Source organism: Oryza sativa, chromosome 12 (assembly GCF_034140825.1).
Source record: "Oryza sativa Japonica Group chromosome 12, ASM3414082v1".
In the NCBI taxonomy this organism is placed as follows: domain Eukaryota; kingdom Viridiplantae; phylum Streptophyta; class Magnoliopsida; order Poales; family Poaceae; genus Oryza; species Oryza sativa.
The window spans coordinates 19,894,383-19,916,991 of record NC_089046.1 but is presented as its reverse complement, the minus strand read 5'-3'; the positions used below and the strand labels follow the sequence as shown (position 1 = coordinate 19,916,991).

The window sequence follows — 22,609 nt, the reverse complement described above, 5'->3', positions numbered from 1 at the left end:
CAGAGTTTCAGACAACTTGAAATAGCAGCACATCCAGTCTAGCAGATTTGGTCAGACAAAGGCTGGTTTGTTTAGGTGAAAAATATATATGGCATAATGAAGAACATTGTCGGATCATCATGATGATGGTGAGGTTCCCCTGCGAATGTGATACAAAACAACATCCATATATGAGCCAGTTTTATAGACAATTCAGTGTTGAATTGAGTACAACAGCATTACTTGGATGCAGGTATGAATCAGTGATTGCCAAAAGTTGCATCAATCGCCTACCAAATTTAGACAGATGTCATCGAGCACACTCAAAACGCATAAAACTACATTGTACAGCTGACTTGCCAATTCTTGTTTATGGTTAAAATGATAATGCTGAGATGCTAGATTCAGTACCCCGGCTAGGGAGTTGAATCTTCTTTCTCTGAAAGCCAGAGCGATGTACTGAATTCTTCTCTCAGAGGCTGGCAGTGTTGGTTTGCTGTTCAATGATGCACACCACAAGCTTTACTTCACTGCATCTTACACATTTTCCTTGCAAAAGAAAAGCAGGACCAAAGTCAGTTACCGAACAGGTATCTCCGCAAAAAAGAAAGTGATACATGACAAGTTCTGAGACTGAAATACCTAGCCATCTGTGTGTGAAAAGTTGGTAGCAAACTCTAAATAGTTCTAGTGTCAACCAGATTTGCATCCTCATCAATGAATAACGTCACAGCCGTCATCACAAGCCTGTCAGATGGAACGAATATGCAAATAGTAGCTTATGCAATAGCGACTTAGCATGATACTGGAAGGGACTACATTCTTGGATGAGAACTAATTGAAGTTATCATATCCGCAGAAAAACAAAATCCACCACGGCACAATCAGTAACAAGGAAGAGAACAGGTCATGATAGGGTCGTTGCTTGCCTTTATAATACTGAATAAATTTGCATATTTCAATGGCTCCTTATGATGGTTTGTGTGTTTGAAACCAATTGCATAAAACAACCACCTATTTGGTTTGATGCTACGTAAGATGCCAGAGTCACATGAACAAGGAAAACCGATAACGAGATCATTCCTTTGTGCCACCAGAAGGTGGTTCAGTATTAGAGCATCTTGAATGAGGGCCAAATCAACAAACATATGTAAAATATTTAAAAGTTTTAAATACGAACAATTTATATCCTACTGCATGAAAGGTTCGGTATTAATTGCATTACCTTTCATCTATAGATATGCAAGGTTCAATGTTATATTGATGAAACAAGGATTTTCCATAAGTTATGTGGCATACAATGATGTAGCACCCTTTCAATTACATGTGGCCCCATAACATAACTCACACTCGAGGTGAAATTCAATGACAAATTCTGAGATGCTATTGAATGAAGTTGCACATCCACAAAATTCCCAATTTAGAAGGCACACATAAGGTCATATGATATGTTTGACTGAGGAGATAAGAACTATCTTTAGGACTAACAAATGAATATTCCATTGTAGGATAAGCATATGCAATGATAAAAAAATGATGAATGAAAAAAGAACTAAAGTCAAACCTGTAGATCGTTATAATAAACAAACTAAAGTAGAATGCAAGCTTGATCATCCTGTATTTTTTCTCCCAATTGAGTTGCCGGAATATCTCGGTAACATCTACAAGGTGTTTCCGATCCATATACCTGATAAAAAAAAGATTTTTTATATAATCATCATAATGGTACAAACAAATAAGGACATGTACTAAAAACATTACATGATTAACATCTTAGTACAAACTTTATGGCATTAAAATTCTATATCCAAACATCTTTGCTACAAAAAATATGCAAACTAATGGTTACTAGCCCAAGAAAATAACTATTCTGGACATACATGTAGGTGAAAAGGTTATCAGTTATACTTGATTTTAGCCACATTAAAAAACAATACCTCTAACATTTGGCCAAAATTATTCTACTCAATTTTCAATGAGAACTAGCTCAATTTTCAACTTTATTTCAATCAGCAACTGAGAACAAAAATCCAAAATCCAAACACTAGAGAGTCACAGTATAAGCACAATTATAACATCATTAACTTGAATAGACAAAATCATAGACAGTTGTTTCTTGCAGTTTTCTAGATCACTTCAAACCATATTTATCCTTTCAAAGAGCATTTCATAATATGTTATGTCCCTCCTATGTCCATAAGTTGAATGGATATGTAGTGGACAACACTTATGATGCTTAGTGAAATCCATATCCACTGAGAGATTTATCATTTAATAGATGATTTTATTATGCGACCAACTGATCTAGCACATCAATCTATCCATACAAACAAATATATCAACATGGTAGGCACTGACAACAAAAGAATGAATGTTTAGATGGATTAACTTCAGGGCAACAGCAAGAAATACGTACAATTTGCCATGGTAGTATGCTACTGGTGCCATAACTAGAAACGGGAACCAATGCAGTGTCAAGAGGAAAGAAGCGCACAAGGCCCCTTGGAGTGCGTATTCTATAAGGACCACTGAGTTGATGCGAGATGAAGAATCGTATGGGTTGATATAATCAAACTCCAAATCAGATAAACATATAAGCTGGTACAGAACAAGGAGAAAACAAAATCAGTGAAATAAAAATGAGAAAGAAGAGAGTACAGCCTATCTTGCAAGAAGATAGGAAGAATGTAAATTTTATTTGCAAATTCAACTTGCTCATAGTTGAAACATATATCTCCAAGATCAATTCTTCAAACGACCACAAATGTACAATTCTTAAACCAAAGTATGTTCTGTAATGGAATTCCAATAATGTTGGATTTGTTAGTGCATGGCAACTAACATTGGTTGCAAAAACACAACCAACAAAACCAATATGGCTATTTTGAATTGGACTGAGATGTGGTGAGCATCAACTATGAACCATCTATGTAATCTGAAAACACACTGTGGAAAAGGATATGTTTTTCCACCTAACATGGCAGCAAGCAAACAAAATCTGCTACTGCACAAACTTAGGGCAAATTGAATAAAATAAACCGTGCAAAATTTATACAAAGATTATTATTTTTCTCCCTTAAGTTCAACAAACTAGTATAAATCTGCTACTGCACAAACTTAGGACCAATTTAATGAAATATACAGTTCAAATTTATACAAAGATTATTAACTTTCCCTCAAGTTAAACACATTAGTTACATGAATACGGAAAATCAGAGAGGGAAAACAAGTATAAATCGCAGTTAACGCTACCTAAACCTGTCCTGTTTGACCAGCTAATGAGGCAAGGAGCAACACCAAGAACCGCACCCGTTGACCCAACACGGCACCAATTCGTGCGAAAATTCCGACAAAAAAAACCTAAAACATCCCAAACCCAAAACTACCAGGAGATCCACTATTTCGCCCGACGGATCTTGGAACTAAATCGGCGTGGTTCAGAAGCGAAACGGGAGGAGGTGAGGTGAGGGGAGCTTGCCTGGTAGGCGGTGAGGCCGATGAGGACCATGATGGAGGCGAAGGAGAAGAGCCACAGGATGAGCTCGATGGACATGGCTGCTGCCTCACTTTTGCCTCTCTGCTCCCAAGAATTCAAGAAACCCCCGGAGTGGATTTGACCGACGACCTCCGCTCCGGTCACACCTCCGCTTCTGCGGTCGACTAGGCCGGCCGGTGCCGAGAGGAGACCGGCGCGTCTGGGTGTAATGGCGCGGCGGCGGTCGCCGGAGACGGGAGGAGGAGGTGGTGGATCGCGGATGGACGCGAGGAGAGGAAAAGAGCTTTTTTTTTCCCCCTTTTTTTTTTCGGAGAGCAAGCAAAGTAGGATTCCCTTGTGGGCTTCCGTGGTATGAAGTTCTGAAGTATGAAGTCTGAACTCTCGTTTTTTTTTTTCTGCCAGAACAAAACCTTTTATTAATACTAGCAAAATTCTAAACCTTTTATTTGAATAGATTTTATTCACTGATTCAAATAAATATTAAACTATTACATAGTATCAAAAACTATTAGAGACTAATTTGTAAAACATGCAAAAGTAGTGATTGTGGGCTGGTGGCATAATCACCACCAGCATTATTACTATATTTTATATTAGTATAGATATGTGTATGTAGTGAGAAATTGTATATAATCTTGATTATAACAATATGCATGTCTAATATGCATGTCTAGTTGTCTATACCCATGGACTAAGACTCATTAATTGGGAAATATTCATCGTTTACTCATTGGCTTATCAACTATAACTAAATTATAATTTTGAAAATTTTTGAATTGATTGGTATTTTTTTATTAAACTCTAGACTTGACTTTTTAAGCCTCTAGTAATAAATATGTAAAGTGCTTACCTGCATACCATTTTAACTATTTCTTTTACCTTTCTACGGTCTATTAGCCATATCCATTTATGTCAACCGATGAGAGCACTAGCTAGCCTAGCCTAGTTTAGGGTAGTACTTACCTCATAAAAACAAAAGAAAATAAAAAAAAAGAAATTAGAGGATTTTCCCTTAGCCATAGTTGGGATCCATAGGATATACAGGGTGGCATCATCGTGACTGTGTGGCTCGTCGCCGTCGTCTCGCTGCTTGAGCGGCTCAACTGAGCGGTGGAGTAGGCCTAGGCATCACTTGTGGCGGCCATGAAGAGCCTGCACACATCGCCTCTCGGGCTTGCTGGAGTAGCTCGAGGCCACAATGGAGGTGCCCTAGTTGGAGGCCTGTCGTAGCTGCTTAACCATGTTGAAGAATCTTCGTGAATTCTTGGTGTAGCTAGCACGTCTAGATTCAAGTTTGTTTATTACTTGTTGAAATTGTCACTTTGAAATTGATTGGACAACATCGGAAAAAATAACAATCTTTTATTGAATGGTTATTCAAAAGAGTGTTTCATATGCTTTAAATAAAGATGTGTATATAGTATATACATAAACATACAATTTCCAATTATCTAAACAAAACAAATAAATAGGAGATACACTTTTCCGATTATCTCATGTAAGGGTCAGCTATGCACGCACATACTCCTGCACAGTGTTGTCAACCCTAGACACAAGCAATAATCCAATCTAGAAACAAGACGTAGGGTATTATCTCCTCGTGAGGGCCTAAACCTATATAAAAATTCCCTATGTGTCACCATTAGTTCTTAGGTCTTGCGCAACCTCATAAGTTTATCGCCAATTTCTAGAATTGATATATTGTATTTAACATCATTGTCATAGTCTAATTTCAACGGATGCAGCTATGAGATTATCTTCGTACACCCATCCTGTTATAAGAGCTGAGGGAACTTCTTGCTGTGAAAGGCCAACATGGGAGATAGGTATAGATATTGTAGATGCCAATCCTGTTGGGGTGGTGGTGGAGCCAGGATTTCTCCAAGCCTAGGGCTCAAAACCAAAGACTAAAGCTATCCAAAAGACCTATGTTAAGGTCCATAAAACTCCTCTCTACATTAGATGGTCCATTCTATCCTCGCCCTTACAATTTACCCAATAAATTGTAGTGCTCCTATAGATGGAAATAAGCATATCTATTACTTAGTAAAGTCAAATTTTTTGAAAAAAAAATAACATAAGAAAATAAAACCAGTTTGTTGCTTTCGCTGGTGTGGGTGTGGTGCCGCATATATAGTGATGCGTGTGTGTTTGCTGTGTATTTGAAAATAAGTCAGTTTCAGTGAGAATTGAAAATTGGAACTTGAAGCCAAGGTGAGGATGCACCGCCGCTACTATGTCACAGTGATTCTAGCCTTCTAGGAGTTGGAGGACAAGACGCTAAAGCATAGGGTTTTGTTTGTAGGATTGTTGGGCTATATGTTTATACTTACTAGTCCAGACAAACAGTGAGTTTGGCAATTAAAATAGGCTTCTAAATAATCGTTCAGTGAAGGAGCTAAATCATTCTAAGCCTAGGGCTGAGACATGGAATGATAGAAATATCTGATCAATTTCTAGGTATAAGACCAACAAATTTTTTTCCACGCCTGGGGCATGAGTCCAAGCTGCCCTAGGCGTGGTTCCGCCCCTGTGTGGCGGTAGTGTAAAACAATTATCATGCACTATGCAGGCCACTTGAGGAGGCTGCAGTGACGTCTCCACCATGAGCACATTTGCCTCTTTGTGTAGTTAAATAGTAGAAGGTTTCTCGCATGTGAAAGTGCATATTTAGGCCCTCCAAATGGGGGTTGTAGGCCTGCAGAAATTCGCTTAAGTGTAAAGGTGGCCTCCCTGTGAAGAACAATTTTCATGGACAGCGGAAGAAAGACACCTGCATGTGAACACTGTTTTATACGGGCTGTACAGTGTTTGGAGTAAAACTGTCCGGATAAAATCTTTATAGTGGCGGATCACATAAGTTACTATCTAGGTTTTATGTTTTACACGGGCTGGTACATACAGTGGACCCCTGATCGGAATATGGAGTGTCTGATTTTTGATCGAACAATCTGATAAATATTGGAACATCCGATAGTTTGGGCTATATCCAACTTACTTCTGCTTTACATTTTCGATTAAGTTTAAAAGAGCATATCCACCCCCTCCCTCTAGGAATCTCACAATCCTTTCAACATGGAGTGTGTCCACAATTGAATGCCGGCCGCTTGCCATTCACGGTGTCTTCGATGTTGCAAGTGCAAATGTTTTTTTAGGCGTTTGGTACCAAGCTTGATGCAGTACATCACCATACCATTTGCCTGGCCCACCAGGGCGCAGATAACCACATATGGTGAGCTGTTTAATTACCAGTGGCGCATCATCGACGAAGACAACAGTTGTTCTGTCACTTCAACTTCCACTAGATCATGTGCCTTTTGCTCATCAAGAGCAGCTTGAGGGAGTTCATGGATGATGCCTGTCAACCGGTTGATCAAAAGGAAGATCTCATCAGTCCTAGTGGCAGCCGCGAGTGTCAGAGCTAGCAAGGCAGCAGGCTGCACACGAGCAAACCACGCGCGCTCAATTTGCCACTCGGTATTCAGGGAAAGAAGACATGAGTAGTTTATGTGGCCGCATGATGCAGCTAGAGAGAACAAAATTTCTTGCCGATTCTATATTGATTTTGCCGTTACTGAAATTTTCTGGCTTGCCTTTTCTTTGTGTTTTGCCCAGTTATCATTTAAACCCTAATTTCTCTTGGAATGTTACCATTGCTCAATTATCTAACTATTATTCCATGATTTGCTACACTAAGTTTGCAAACTAATGTCATTTTAGCACAACACCTAGATTTTGCTATATATATAATTCACCTCGAAAATCCAATCTGAAAAACATATCTGGAACTTCGCCCATCCGATGAAACAACTAACCTTTTTAAAAGACAAATCTCTCTATAGGCATCGGATTTCCGTAAACATTGCTTTGTATTAAAGCTTAAAACATTGTGTCTGCAAATTCTATATTGAAGTTTTCCCCAAAATCATCCTATCTAGGACCATTAAAAAATGATCCAAATTAAATACAAACCGTACTACTTCTTGGACTGAACAGACCCAAAACCTGGACTGAATATTCAGAAATTAAACAAGGGGTAAAAGGCTCTAAAATTCAGTCTATTGTACGACAGAATCTAGGTAAACCATCAAAGAAGATCTTCATCTCCTACAAGAGAGTTCTCTAGCTATTGAATCAGGGCCAGGTGCCGGTCATGCCGCGAGGCGCTAATTAGAATGGAACACCGCAAAGTAAAATTAACCACCATATATACAAAGAATTAAAATTAAAATATACCATTTATTTTTTATTTCTCAGAAATATACTGGATACAATTTTATTGACACAAATATACCACTGATATTACGGTATCGCGTTGAGAGAGCGAGACCGCTCGGTGTCGCATGTGGAGGCCGCGAGACCAAGCGGTCCGTATGCTGTACGCTCAGTGAGCGAAACCGCTTGGTCTCGCACGTTGGTTGCGCGACAATGTTCAAATGTGTATTACCCTTGAACTGCATTAATTTTTTTCAATAGCAACCGACATGTGGACCATCTCTGTACTACTTTGTAGCTTCTAGCGAACGTCTAGCGCAGAAAAATAAACACGGGAACTTTAGCTCCGTTAGGTGTGAACGGAAGTTCCACTGCTGGCCAATGGAATAGAGCAGAATATGAGCACGTGCCATGGAGGTTACTGTGTTCTTACACGCTACACATGGTAAGTTTAAAGTTACCGTGTGCTCAACCTAGCACCCGGTATTTTTTCTTGGGTTACCGAGTTCATAGTGGTACGCCCGGTAAGTTACCGTGCGTTTTTGAAAAACACCCGGTAACACTCTGCAGCACACGGGAGCTTTCTAGTCTTTGATAGTGGCGCTCTCGCACCGTCCCTCCGCGAGACCGTTCGCATCGTCACCCCACTTCACTTTCGCGTAGCGGTTCAGCGACACCGACGGTATATTTGTGTCAAAAAATGTGCATCTATGATATTTCTAAGAAAAAATAGATATTAACAGTATATTTTTAAATTTAATTCTACATACAAACGGCTTAGAAGCCTGCATGGCTGGTATTGGATGGTCAAACAATAGCTTAGGCAAAGAAAATCACGTGTGTAGCATTATGAGGTTGCCTGTAAACCTTTTTCTTTAAACAAAAATCAGGGTACCAAAACGCCACCATTAGGTGATGAGTTATATTTATATATTTTTATAATGGATATAAATCCGGTTTCTATATCAATATGAGGATATACACAAAAGGTGATGAGGATAATATATAACCCTCTAGGAGCATCCAGATTGACATGCTAGCTGAGTGATTCATAATCTGCTAGCTTCTATTTCCCATGTATCTAGAATAAATTAATGGAAGTGTTCTGCTTCTCTGTTTAATTTGGCTGAGAATTTCAATCATAGAGTTATCTTTAGTTTTATACAACTTCACAGTGCAGACATGAAGGACAACTTAATTGCTGCCTTAGACCATTAGTGTTCATTCCTTGAAGGCTTTCTGAGCTGGACTTTCTTGGTAGAAACTGGGACCTTTAAAAAAAAGGTAGAAATTGGAGATCATATATACACAATTATAAAAGTGCATATATATGGAAGTTACCTGGCCTTTTGCGGTGTCATCGTCATTGACATTGACTGCCTGACTGGTAAATTAATACTGAACATTAATCATCTGTAAACTTTACCAGTGTCATTAGTCTGCACTTATGAGTATAATAATGCACAAAATTGCACTTGATTGGCGGTAACATGAAGCATTCTTATGAATATGATATTTATATAGCAGTAATAATTAAATTCAAGAATTATATGTATTCTTAAATTAATTAAAACAGAGATCAAATAAAAAAAAGACTTGCATGTTATTTGAAATGTTGATAAAAAAAGAACTTTGCAACAAGTTATTTGAAATGTTGATAAAATATAAGTTTGTCTAGAAATTCGGTAAACAATGGTTTCACCAAACTAATGTACAATATATCAAGTTAGCTATAGCAGTCAAAATTACTCTAAGCTACTAGCTCAAGTCACACAGGGGATATTGCTCTTCTCTTACATTTTCAATATCTATTTCATGAGATGTCCTTGACACTTTAATTTGCCAGCAAAAGAGAAATTGATGTACAAAATGAAAATATATTAGCCCATTTCAGATATGTACGCATGAATCAAATAGAATTGTAACCTTATTTACGTGCATAAACGACCTGTGCTCTAAAGCCACATTATCCACACAGAAGCAATTTCAACTTAAAACCATGGAAATCAGCTTGTTCATATAGTTCATACTAGATTCATTGATAAAGGTTACTGTATGTGGATGCCATCATCAATATATAGCTGGGAACTGCAAAAGAAATTTCTTGGCATGCAGCCAAACAAAAGTAACTTCTGAAAGTGCTTGTTTTTCTTTATACCGTATGATATTTTCTGAATGGTGAAATAAACATAATCTACGAAACAGAAAATCCATCAGACATGTAGAGTTGTTCCACAACCAAACATGTCATGCATATATATGAGTTAGTGAGCTGCATCAACATAAATTGGGTGAGGTTCTTTTTAATCCCCCATATGATTTTCTTTAAACTAAACCGGTTAAATTTTTTGTATAGCATGATAGTAATGCAGAACAAAGATGATTGTGCTCACTGCTCCCTGCTGCCATTAATTAGTTTGTGATCGGGCCATGCCATGAATAATTCTCCTGATGAAAGTTCAGCCAATTGATCCGCAGGTTCCTACTTGAGCAATGTTTCAAGACAGTGGTATAGTGATAAGTAATGAATTAAAAAAAAAATCAAAAGCAGAATGATAAAAAAAAAGGTACTGAATATATGATATATTTTCTGGAAATGTACAGCTATTTCATATCTTATTTTGATGTACTATGAAAAACGATATATAGATAGATCTACCCCGGACAAACAAGCATTAATTCATTAACAAGACAAGATGGATATATATACCAATTGAAGTTAAATATCAGATCTGAAGCAAGTCAATTGCCCGGCAAAATGAAGGAAATCCTCATGTATATGCACATGTATTTCAGATGACTAAACTCTGCAGGAGAAATCAATTTATGTAAATGTCGAAATGGCAACAGATACAGCGCTAACGGTTTGGGATTTTGAATCTGTCAGTGAAACTGTATATGTCCTAGGTAACACAAATTATGATCAGTAGCACAAAACCGGCCCCCAGCATTCGATTACTTGAGAGAAATTAAATCAATCAAATGGACAAACAAACTAGCATGCAGAAGCAACAGCAAAAAAGTGAAATTGATGTAGCAAAAATACAAAATGCATGAAAGTATAGCCATTTCGCACACTTGTGCTCTAAAATAACATTATCAATACAAAAGCAGTTTTAACTTTAAAACATATAGAAATTACATTATAAATACATAAACAGTTTCAACTTTAAAACATATAGAAATTAGTTTGTTCATACTAAATTCATTGATAACGGTTACTGTATGTGGATGTCATCAATATATAGCAGAGAACAGCCAAATAAACTTGTTGGTGCAGCCCAAGAAAAGTAACTTCTGAACATGGTCCTTGTTTCTCTAAACCATATGATATCTTCTTTTTTATAATTTTTCTGAAAGGTGAAATAAAAATAATGAACAGGAAAATCCATCATATATGAACATATAAAGGATTGTTCCCAATCAAACAGGTCTTATATAGTAAGTATGCACTAGCTAGTGAGCTACATCAACATAAATTGGGAGAGGTTGATCTTAACCCCCTATCAAAATTTTACATTCACATATAATTTGAAATATAGTATTGCCTTAATTAATTTAATAGCATGTCAGTGGTGGCAGCACAGCTCTTTGTGCAAATCAGAGCCAACATGTTCCATATCAACTGAATCAAATCCACTCATTAAACCCTGCAACTTAATTTTAACTTGCTGTTCAGCATCATATGCATGTTTTTAACGACAATGTTGTTACATAGTACTAAATGAAGTCCCTAAGGAAATTAATTTTGTATTTCTTCTATGTTTTCTTTGGATAATGATGTACATAGATATAATTCTTTGGATAATGATGTGCATAGATATAATTCTGGTGAGAAGTTTGTTATCCAAATTTAATATCAATTAACTGGTATCTCGATCTTCCCTCTAACTAACCATGCGCGCGTATGGTTGTTGAAATGAAAAAGGGTGTGTATCGTGCTAGCTACTACATCTAGGTATCAGCAGATGTTCAAGAAATTTTGTATACCATGACAGTAATGCAAAACAAATATGCACGATTGTGCTCACTGCTCGCACTGCTGCCATTAATTTGTTTATGAACGAGGCTAATGCCATGAATAATTCGTTGATGAAAATTCAGCAAATCTGGCTCTTAATTGATAATGTTTGAAACCATAATCATAAAGGTACTGAATGTATGTTCTATTTTCTAGAAACAACTATTCCATATCTTATTAAAATGTACTGTGAAAAATGATATCTACCCTGACTACCCTGAACGAACATTAATTAATTCAGTACTATGATGTGCCATGAAGTTTAAGTCAATTGGCTTGCGAAATAATGGAAGTCATCATGAACTCAGATGTACTGTATTTGTCCTATAATAGTATAGGATTTCTGGTAGTTTGTTGCTAGTCGTCTGGATGTTTGTTGGATGGCTTGTGTGCCCCCATGTTGCGCCGATGAAATGTATGCCGTCAACTGGAAAACACCTTTGCTTTCAATACTAAAAGCAAAGTATTGTGCCTTTTATCTTTAAAAAATAATAATATAAACGATTTTGGGATCCCGAGACAATACTTTAGTCTCTCTACCTATCAACTTTTATATTACTTTATTCTCCACCTACCTACACTTTTTTAAGTTTATTCTCCAATCTAAACTTTTGGACCATTTTATTCCCTCACGTATTACCATTTGTATGTTATTTTACTACTTTATTTATTGCAAAAGCGTATAATCTTTTTTTATGGGACGAAGGGAGATAAAGCTAACGATTAGCTTATGAAATTATGCTTGGAATTTGGATGGCAGTTTAACTACCTCTGGTGTCTCGGATATATAGCGGTAGCTTGTCTATTTATTTCTAGTTGTTATAATCATATTACTCATTATATTACTAAAAATTACACTATAATTATGTTGAGGATCGATCCCCCGTATTATTTTTATGGGTTCGTCAATGTCCTGTATATGTCGTCCTAGGTATACAAATTATGATCAGTTGGAGCCCCTGCGTTCAATTACTTGTTAGAAATTAAATTAAATAAAATGGTCAAACACTACTGCCTGTATCAGCAGCAGAAAAACATTTCGCCTAAATGATCACGTGACAAGTTTTTGATGTTTAAGGTACCCCATATAGATTAATCTGACTGTTCGTGATCAATTTATCCTGGCATAGATACCAGGGGACCCTGAAGTCTGAAGTTATGGATTGCCATATGTTCTTTGATCTTGTGTATTATACCTCGATCGCCTCATTCTACAGAAAGATGAAGTAGTATATCATACTAATTTGAAAAGATGAAAGAGATTAAAGCACATAGAAAAAACCTTATTATCAATTATCATTCTCTAATTTTTAACCCCGGCCACAAACCGAGAGAAAAGTACATGATTATTTCCTGCAACTGAGAGAGAGAGAGAGAGTAAAGTAAAAGTGTAAAACGTACAAACAGACAGACACACAAGTGCAATTGAACATGATCGATCGAGCTCAGCTGATAGCCGGCCGCCGGACTTGCGTCGTCATCCCCCGTCCCATTCCACCGTTTCCGGCCATCCCGCCGCCACCAGCCGGCCGCCGCGACGACATGTGATGGTAACGGAGATAGCTGGATCGAAACCGGAGTAACGTTGCCAGCCTGGTGCAGTGGTAACGCTCGAGAATTGGAGGCAGAGATCGATCGATGGAGATAGATAGAAGATCGAAGAAAAACTGAAGAAGAGAGGAGAGGTAGAAGACGTGCACGCAGTGTAGCACGAATCGCAACGCAAGATCGTACGGCTGACCTACGATGATGGAAAGCGAAAACCGATCAAAACGTGAAAAATCCCGCCCGCGCGCGCGCCGCGCTACTGAGCTGGCATCGATCATCTCTGACACACACATATCCCTCGCTTTCCGTGTCCTCCCCGCTTTAAATTCCCTCCTCCCCCACACCACTCCATTCCCCATTACCCATTCCCCCAAACCCTAGCCGCGCATCTCTCCCCCACCGCCGCCGCCGCTGCTCCCTTCCGGCCGCCGGCGACGACCTAGGTACGTCGTCCTTTCATCTCGATCGGCTTCGATTTTGCTTTGGAGAGATACGGGAAGTGAATAAGTGATATCGATTTACTCCATCCGATCTTGCTAATTTCTTGCTTCAAGCTCTAGCTAGGCTGTTGTCTCGAACTCTAGTCTCGATCTCGCGATCTCCGACGATACGATCCATGGCGGCGCCAGCTTCACCCGTGATTCGCCTGTACGCGGCGGCGGTCGACCCGGTGACGGTGGCTTACCTGCGGGATCTCGTGGAGCGGCTCGAGGGGAAGTGCTACCACCTCGCCTGCGATGTGCAGATCGCCGCCGCCGACGCCGACGCCGACCTGTTCCGCCTCCGCCCGGAGCCGTCCCTCCTCGCCGGCGTCCCCGAGGTGGTCGTGTCGGCGATCAACACCCTGGAGGAGCTCCTCCGCAAGGGGAGCCCGGCGCTGGCGGCGTACGGGAGGCACGTGACACGGGTGAGGCGCATCGAGCTTTAGGAGGCCGTCGACGCCGCCATGGACGAGGTGATGTCGGTGAACGACGTCATCACCAACCTCCGCCTCGAATTCGAGGCCAAGAGGGCGCAGCTGGACGCCGCGGCGCAAGCCAAGCGGCGGATCGCCGCCGAGATCGTCGCCGTGGTGTGCGCTCCGGCGGACACCCACGAGAGCCTCTCCCGCGCCGCCGCCGTGCTCTCCTCGCTGATCCCGCGGCTCGAGAGCGCGCGTGAGAGCGAGAACGAGCTGGAGATGGCGCTGGCCAGGATGGTGCCGTCCTTCGCCACCCTCAACTGGAACCTCGAGGTGGCCAAGCAACGCGTCGAGGCCGCGGACGCTGCGGTCGAGGCCATCCCCGACGTCGCCGGCAGCTGGCGCGACGACGTGCAGGTCGTCCACGACGGAGGCGACCGCTTCGAGGAGAGCGCGAGCGTGCTCCAGCGCGTCTGGACTCGGACATTGCAATGTCATTAGAATGTTTCAATTTACTTCGTTTGTTGTCGCTTAATTTGCTGTTATCTTTTAAAATTTGAAATGTATCAGTTGGTATGTGTCAATGGGAAAAATCCTTCCTTGAAGGCTTTGTTAAGAAGAGTGAAGTATGGTCTTTTTATGTTTTTCCCCTAGTTAGTGATGTGCAATATATTTACTCCGGGTTGATAATAGTTGTCCTTTTAAACAATGTTATTGTTAAACTTTAGAAACATTAACTATAAATAACATCTATACTATTTATCTTAGAAATATGGAGACTATATGTATCAGTCTTAAAATATATTTCAATAAAATCATATATTTATTGTTATTTCTATATATACTGTAATAAAAATATTGATCAAAAATTATTTTTTAAGACCATGTCCTTGAATTAATGTTTGCTTTTTGATTACTAGTTGATGGTGTGTCGCTTTGTAATTATCTTAACATCGAAATTGATTGGACAACATCAGTGGAAAAATAACAATCCTTAAAGAAAAGTGCTTCATACAATTTAAATAAAGAAATGTATGTACATAACAAAGATACAGTTTCACAAAGATACAGTTTCCAATTATCTAAACAAAACAAGTAAATAGGAGATACAGTTTTCCAATTATTTGTAAAGACATAAATACAAGACACATTTTCATTATCTAAACAAAAAACACAAATATGTGAGATACACATTTCCTCGTGATCCCCAAACCATGAAAGTGGCTGTTGAGACCAAACATCAAATTGAATAAACACCAAATCCTCTAAAGCTCACGCTTCTTTCCATTTCTACAACCATGCACCCACTTCCTTCTCCATTCCCCAGTCTCCAAAACCATAGCAAACGTTAGCCAGTCCTTCCAGCGTAGCTCAATTCCTAATGAGGGCTTGCACATCAGATGACATGATGTACAGTGTAGCACAATCATGACCATGCCTGTCTCACCGCTTGAGCAGCTCAACCGAGCAGAGGAGGAGGCCTTGCTTGTGGTGGCTGTGAAGAGCCTGCATATATACATCGTCTCCTCGGCTTGCTGGAGCAGCTCAAGGTCACCATGGAGGAGGCCGAGGAGGAGAGGACCTAGTTGGAGGCCATGCCGTAGCTGCCTGCCCACCTTGAAGAATTTTCATATCATCTCTTCTTCGATGCAGAGAAGGCTTCCTTAAGAATCTTCGTGTGCTTCTTAATTTCATAGCATTGTGCTAATTGCTATGCATATAGTTCCTTAAGTTTGCTGGGTTAAAAATTTCAAAAAGCTGAAAATTTTTGGGTGACCGATAAATCCACAATTAAGAAAATTTTGGTCCAAAATAATTTTGAATTTTGAATAATTTTGCTAAATTCGCAAACACTGTTTGTGCGGAGAAGTAGTGATGATGTGCCTGCTCCCAAGGCTTGGCCAAGCACCATATTCTGGCACCCTGAGTACACCAAGACCCGAGTTCATGCCATCCCAGAGCTGCCCGGCCGGCAACAGGAGAGACGACGCGTGCAAGTCATCTGTGATGGAACGATGCGCTTCGAGAAGAGTGTGAGCGTCCTCCGTGAATTCTTGGCATAGTTAGTGTGTCTAGATTTGATAGTATTGATGTTTTGCTTCTTGAATATTTGTTGAATGTAGCTTTACAATTATCTTGACTTTGAAAATGTTTGGACAAAACCAGTGGGCAAAGAACAATCCTTTCTAGAAGGGTTACGAGAAGAGTGCTTCATAGGCTATAAATAAAGATGTGTATATACATAAACAGGAGATACATTTTCCCATTATGTAAACGAAACACGTTACTAGGATATACACTTTTTCCTATTATCTTAAAAAACAAATATGATACACACATTTCCATTATCTAAAAAAACACACAAATAGGAGCAATATTCTTTTTGCCACTATCTGAAAAAAAAACATAAACACATGACAGAGACTTTATCTAAAAAAATTAACATAATAATTTGACAGGGTAACATTATTGCATTAGCACGCAGAAAACATTATGTAAGAAATACAAATACATTATTAATAAATAAAACGGGATATTTGAAATATTCGTTATTGGTCAACATGATTTCTCAAGTGGCTATTTGAAATAATTATCAGAACATCCAATACCCTTATCCACTTGTTGCACAACCAATAATAAATCACCAGAATGATATGTTTCACATGGTTGGATTTTGTCTAATACAAACATAAGCATTTCAGCTCAGGCATAGAAGTAAAATATTCTAATGGGACCAATGTTGCAAAAAAAAAAAAAACAACTCAAGGTAATATTAGAGAAAATTAACATACCGGTCATTGATATAAGCCAAATTACTAAGACGAGAAACCTCCAGGGTGCAATATTAAGAAAATCGATATTCAATATGGTATCCATAAAAACATATATGATTTGGTTTTCAAAAGATATCAAAGACGCAAGAACCAAATCATACTCAAACAAATTATTTGGCAATTTGCCAATTATACCACTCAGAAAAAACTCGATGTTGTAGAAGACGACATCTATGATCTACCACGGTAGTAAAAGAAATGAGATCATTGGATTTACTGCCTGAAGCTTTCCAAAGCTTGGACGTACTGTTGGCATCTTTTCCGACCAATACGAGACTAACCTAAAGATTTTCGTTGTTAACAGAGTCATCAACCACCTCGATCTAATATGCTGATACGCTGATACGTTGTAACTCTGATACGCTGTAATATGCTGGATCGGGGAGGAGCGCCCGTAATCAGTGGCCCGGAGATGTAGGCCTTGGTTGAACTTCGTTATCAAATATCGTGCCTCAGTGTCGTCATCATGTTTGGATCTCCTATGGCGTTTCTTCCGCGTTTCGTTACTGATGTGATTGCGGGGCTGGTTTTTCTAACAAGTGGTATCAGAGCCTACGGGAGATTCTGGTAGTGGTATGGGGGAGGTGTTTTACACCGCGACGACCGCACATGATGTCTAGGGATGGAAATGGACGCAAGGTGGAGAACGGCGGCGATCAGCGGAATTTGATTAGTGGAATCGGACACTTCAGGTGGCGGTCTGAACCGTTCGATGCCTGCAATCAATAGGGAGACGACCAGACGTGGTGCTCGGGCTGATGGCGGCGGAAGCTATTGGCGATCCGATCGGTGGATCGGACATTTCGGTTGGTGGCCTGGACTTTCCGGTGAGCTATTCTCAACAGGAAGACGTGCGGCCGCACGCTTGGGTTTGATTGAAGCTGGAGGAAATCGGCATTCTCGATCGGTGGAATCAAACACTCTGGGCGTGGTGGCCTGGGCCTTTCGGTGAGCTGCTTTCGATAGGGAGATGGCTAGACGTAGCGCTTGGGTCGTTCGGCAGCTGGGAAGATAGCATGGTGATTTGCCGGCTTCAGTTCACGGCTAGATTGACGGGCGGTTGATCGAAAGTCGGAGCGGGTTTGCGGGCTTGAGGTGGAGCAGCAACGGTGGCATTAAAACTCTGGGCGGCAGGAGCACGGCCTTGGTGCGGTCGCGTGCAGGTGTTTGCGGGGTCTGAGGCGGGCCGACTTCAGTGAAGATGGCGGCAGTTCCAGGTGGAAGCGGCATTGATTTCGGAGGACGAGGCGGTGTTTGTTTCGTGTAGGGCAGCTGTTCGTGAACCAAGCGGAGCACAAGCACTGCAGAGATGGTTCGGTGTGTGCCCAAGGCCGAAGCAGTTGGAGCAGATCGTGGCTGTCCGAGGTGATGTCGCACACACATGGAGACGCATGGTTGTGCGTGAGACGGTCTACTACTGGGGCCGTTGTAGTCTTAGTAGGCAATGTCAAGCTGGTGGATCGAGAAGGAATTTTTTTCTTTGATCGGATGCAAGACGGAGTACTAGTCAGACCAGTTTTGTTTCTTCTGGCTGGCTTGTTGAGTCAAAGTGTTTGCATGTCAAAAAGCTAAGGGCTGCATGGAACATTAATCGTGGTGCATTGGAGTTTGGTCAGTACAAGCTTTTGTTCTTAGGTGACCTTGTGCATACAGGGAAGGACACGCTTGTTTGTCTATGAACATGCTTGAATCTTGTGGAACCATGACATATGTGAGACTGTTGCATGTAGCAACTAGCAAGGCAATGATGTGCTATGTTTTGGTATGACTCGGTAAAGTCAGTCATGGGAGGACAAGTGAGAGTTCCCGGGCAACAGCGGGTGAAAATCGTTGAGGGCGTCAACGGGCTGTCTGGCAGTACAGGATATATCCAAAATCTGCGGGGTTTGCATGATGGGGATATATGAAATCTTTGTCATTGAAAAGGAAGAGCAAGTGCTATGGTGATAATTTCTTTGGATGATTCAAGGCAATGGTGAATTTTCTCAAATTATCAGTAATTCAGTTTATGGATGCGGAAAAGTGTGGATGTTGGATTTATTAGCTTGGTTCATAAGATGACAAGGAAGAAAGAGTTCTCTTCATGTCTGGTGAGTTTAATTTACCTATTTGGTGATGACATCGGTTATCTAGCCATGGCTTAGATCGAATCAAATTTAAGACGGTAGATGGAGTTGAACATGGTCCTCGGAAAGTCTATGATGTGACAGCTATAAAGTATCCAATTTAGCTTGGCAAGACGACTGTGGTGATATGAGAGAAGGTGGAGCACTATTGCAGGTGAAGTCAAGAGGAAGAAGTTACGGGGATAGTGTGAGTCTCTTGTTATGGTAAGCCTGGAGAGGGCTTGTCGGGGCGGCTCGGTGTGAGCAGCGAAAAGATCCAACTCAAGTCCGGGTACACGGAGGTACAAGCAAGTAACATACTCAGGCTGGTGTGGCATATTCGCCAAGGTGGAGTTTGTTAGAGTTTGTGTCGAATATGTGTACGTAGTCGGTTACAGTTTAGGATTTGGAGTTCCTAGGTGTTAGGACTAGAGTAAGAGTTGGACTCTGTCCTAGGCTCTCTCATAAATAGAGGGGCGTGCTTACTGTAACCGCATGGCGACTTAGCATAGCGAGAGGGAGCGACTGCCGGCGGCGTCTAGCCGTTAGTCATTGTAACTTTGATATGCTGTAATATGCTGGATCGGGGAGGAGCGCCCGTAATCAGCGCCCCAGAGATGTAGGCCTTGGCTGAACTCCGTTATCAAATATCGTGCCTCGGTGTCGTCATCATGTTTGGATCTCCTATGGCGTCTCTTCCGCATTTAGTTACCAATGTGACTTCGGGTCCGGTTTTTCTAACATTTGGTGCCAAATTTGAGTGTTAACACATACCTTGTGCGCAGCCACCTGGTGATATGATGCAGGGGGTGGCGATGATATGATGCAGGGTGTGGTGGTGGCAGTTGGGACGGGAGACCGGCTGGCTAGGGTTTGGGGGGAAATGGGGAATTAAGAGGGTTTGAGGTGTTGGAGGAGCAAGTGGGGTTTCGCATCGCAGAAACAGAAAGAAGCTAAGCTAGAGCTATGTTGTTCCATTCCAATTTAACTATCGGGTCTTAATTATATTTCTACCTAGAGAACGTCTACATCTTTTTGTCTCCTATTATGTTTCTGTTTCCTATGCTGCCACTGCGACCGGAAAGTGTGTTTCCCTTTTTTTTTTAGGGAAATTGTGTTTCCCATTCATCCCTGTCATTTTCTCCGCAAAATCAAATAGAGGCATGCAGATGGTCAGCAGTCAGCTGTCGAGCTGCTCCTCCGATCCTCGACATGCCTTTGGATCTGAGACGTTGTTTTTTTTCGTAGTTTGCTTATTCAATATTCTGTATTTCTTTCCATAGCATTGAAGAAAGAATTTTGCAATGTGTCACAGATGGTCCATGACCATGAGCAGCCTTAGCCATCTTCACAGGCGGCTCGAAATTGGAGCCCATGCTGACGGCGTACAGGCTGCACGTGTCCCGGCTGAAGCTCATGCATCGAGCTGCAGGATGCCGTCGATGCCGCCATGGACGAGGTTACATCGGTCAACAACGTCATCACCAACCTCCACCTTGCTTTCCAAGCCAAGAGGGCCCAGCTGGCTTCCTCGGAGCTTGCCAAGTGGCAGATCACCAGCCAGATCATGGCCATGGTGTGCGCCCTGGTGACCAACCACGAGAGCCTCACCAGCGTTGCCGCTATGCTGACCTTGCTGCTCCCGCGGCTCGGGCGCGCGCACGAGAGGGAGGTCGAGCTGGAGATGGTACTGGGCAGGATGATGCCATCCTTCCTCGCCCTCGACTGGAACCTCGAGGTAGCTAAGCAACATGATGAGCCCATGGACACCACGGTCCACGCCATCCCTGACGTTGCCGACAGCTGGCATGATGACGTGCAGGTCTCATTTGCGACAGAGGGGACCACTTCGAGCAGAGCGTGAGCATGCTCCGTGAGTACATGGCGTAGCGCATCTGGACTCGGACAATGTAGTACCATCAAAATATTTTAATTACTTCGCTTTTTATCGCTTAATTTGCATTTATCTTAATTAGACTTTGAAATGTATCAGCTGATATATGTCGATGGAAATGGAATAATAAAAATCGTTCCTTGAAGGCTTTGTTCAGAAGAGTGATGTATAGTGTTTGTTATTTTTTCCCTTGTTAGAGATTTGCAATATTCCCTCTGGGTTGATAATAAAAGGACAAAGCTATTGTTATCCTTTTAAAAACTTTCACTATAAATAACATCTAAAATATTTGTCGTAGAAATATGGAGAATATGTGTATAAATTAGTTTAAAAAAATATTTCGATAAAATCATATATTTATTGATATTTCTATATATATTGAAATAAAAATATTGATCAAAATTATTTTTTAGACCATGTCCTTGTATTAATGTTTGTTTTTTGCTTACTTGTTGAAGGTATGTCGATTTGTAATTATCTTAACTTCGAAATTGATTGGACAACTTCGGTGGAAAAATAACAATCCTTTATTGAACAATTATACAGAAAAGTGCTTCATACACTTTAAATAAAGATATGTATATACATAAACAGGAGATATAGTTTCTAATTATCTAAACAAAACATATAAATAGGAGATACACTTTTCCAATTATCTTTAAAAACATAAATGCAAGATACACATTTTCATTATCTAAACAAAAAACACAAATATGTGTGATACACATTTCCTCGTGGTCCCCAAGCCATGGAAGTGGCGATTGGGACCAGACATCAAATTGAATAAACATAAAATCCTATAAAGCTCGGCGATCAACATCTTGGAGGAGCTCCTCCGCAAGGGGAGCCTGGCGCTGGTGGCGTACAGGCGGCATGTGACCCGGCTGAAGTGCATCAAGCTTCAGGAAGCCATCAACGCCGCCATGTACGACGTGATGTCAGCGAACGACGTCATCACCAACCTCCACCTCACCTTCAAGGCCATTGGGCGCAGCTGGTCGCCACGCAGCAAGCCAAGCAGCAGATCGCCGCTCAGATTGTCGCCGTGGTGTGCAAATCGAGAAGGATAGACAGACTAATGTTAGGTAGAAGATAAAGTAGAAAACATGGCTGAAGGTAAATGTAAAAGAACAATTTGATTGATTGTGTAAGGGTTGTGATCGGGGTTTGAATTGAATCGGCCATAGCCCTTATAAAGGGGTTGGTTTTGCCTCCAAAGGGCCTTCTCCACATCCTATCAGGTTCAGAGATCAATTAGGACTCAAGATACTTTGGACCCAAACAAGAAAATCTTAGAACCGACAAATTAGACTCGGAATCGGACTCTGTCGGTTTGACCGGCTACATGTTACTGGTCAAACCGGCCCTACATGGCAAGTTCGGATCTCTTCCAAATCTGGCCGTGTTTCCCTATTTTCCATCTTTATTGCCAAATTTGGGTGTTAACACATACCTTGCATGCAACCGCCAGCGATTATATGATTCAGGGGGTGGTGGTGGCAGTTGAGGGAAAGTGTGTTTCGCATTCATCCTTGTCATTTTCTTCGCAAAAATCAAATAGAAGCATGCAGTTGATCAGCAGTCAGCTGCCGAGATGCTCCTCTGATCCTCGGCTT

General features: G+C 40.9%; 1 protein-coding gene across 1 annotated transcript; it reads right to left on the bottom strand.

Moving 5' to 3' along the window:
• Positions 1-148: 148 nt before the first annotated feature.
• Positions 149-3,811, bottom strand: LOC4352293 (protein cornichon homolog 2-like). Its single transcript, XM_015764813.3, has 5 exons — positions 3,458-3,811; positions 2,396-2,577; positions 1,544-1,666; positions 622-726; positions 149-528 (listed from the first exon to the last, which is right to left on the bottom strand). Exons 1-4 carry the CDS (start codon positions 3,530-3,532, stop codon positions 657-659), a joined length of 450 nt encoding a protein of 149 aa, XP_015620299.1. The 5' UTR covers positions 3,533-3,811; the 3' UTR covers positions 149-528; positions 622-656.
• Between the last annotated feature and the right edge of the window lie 18,798 nt (positions 3,812-22,609).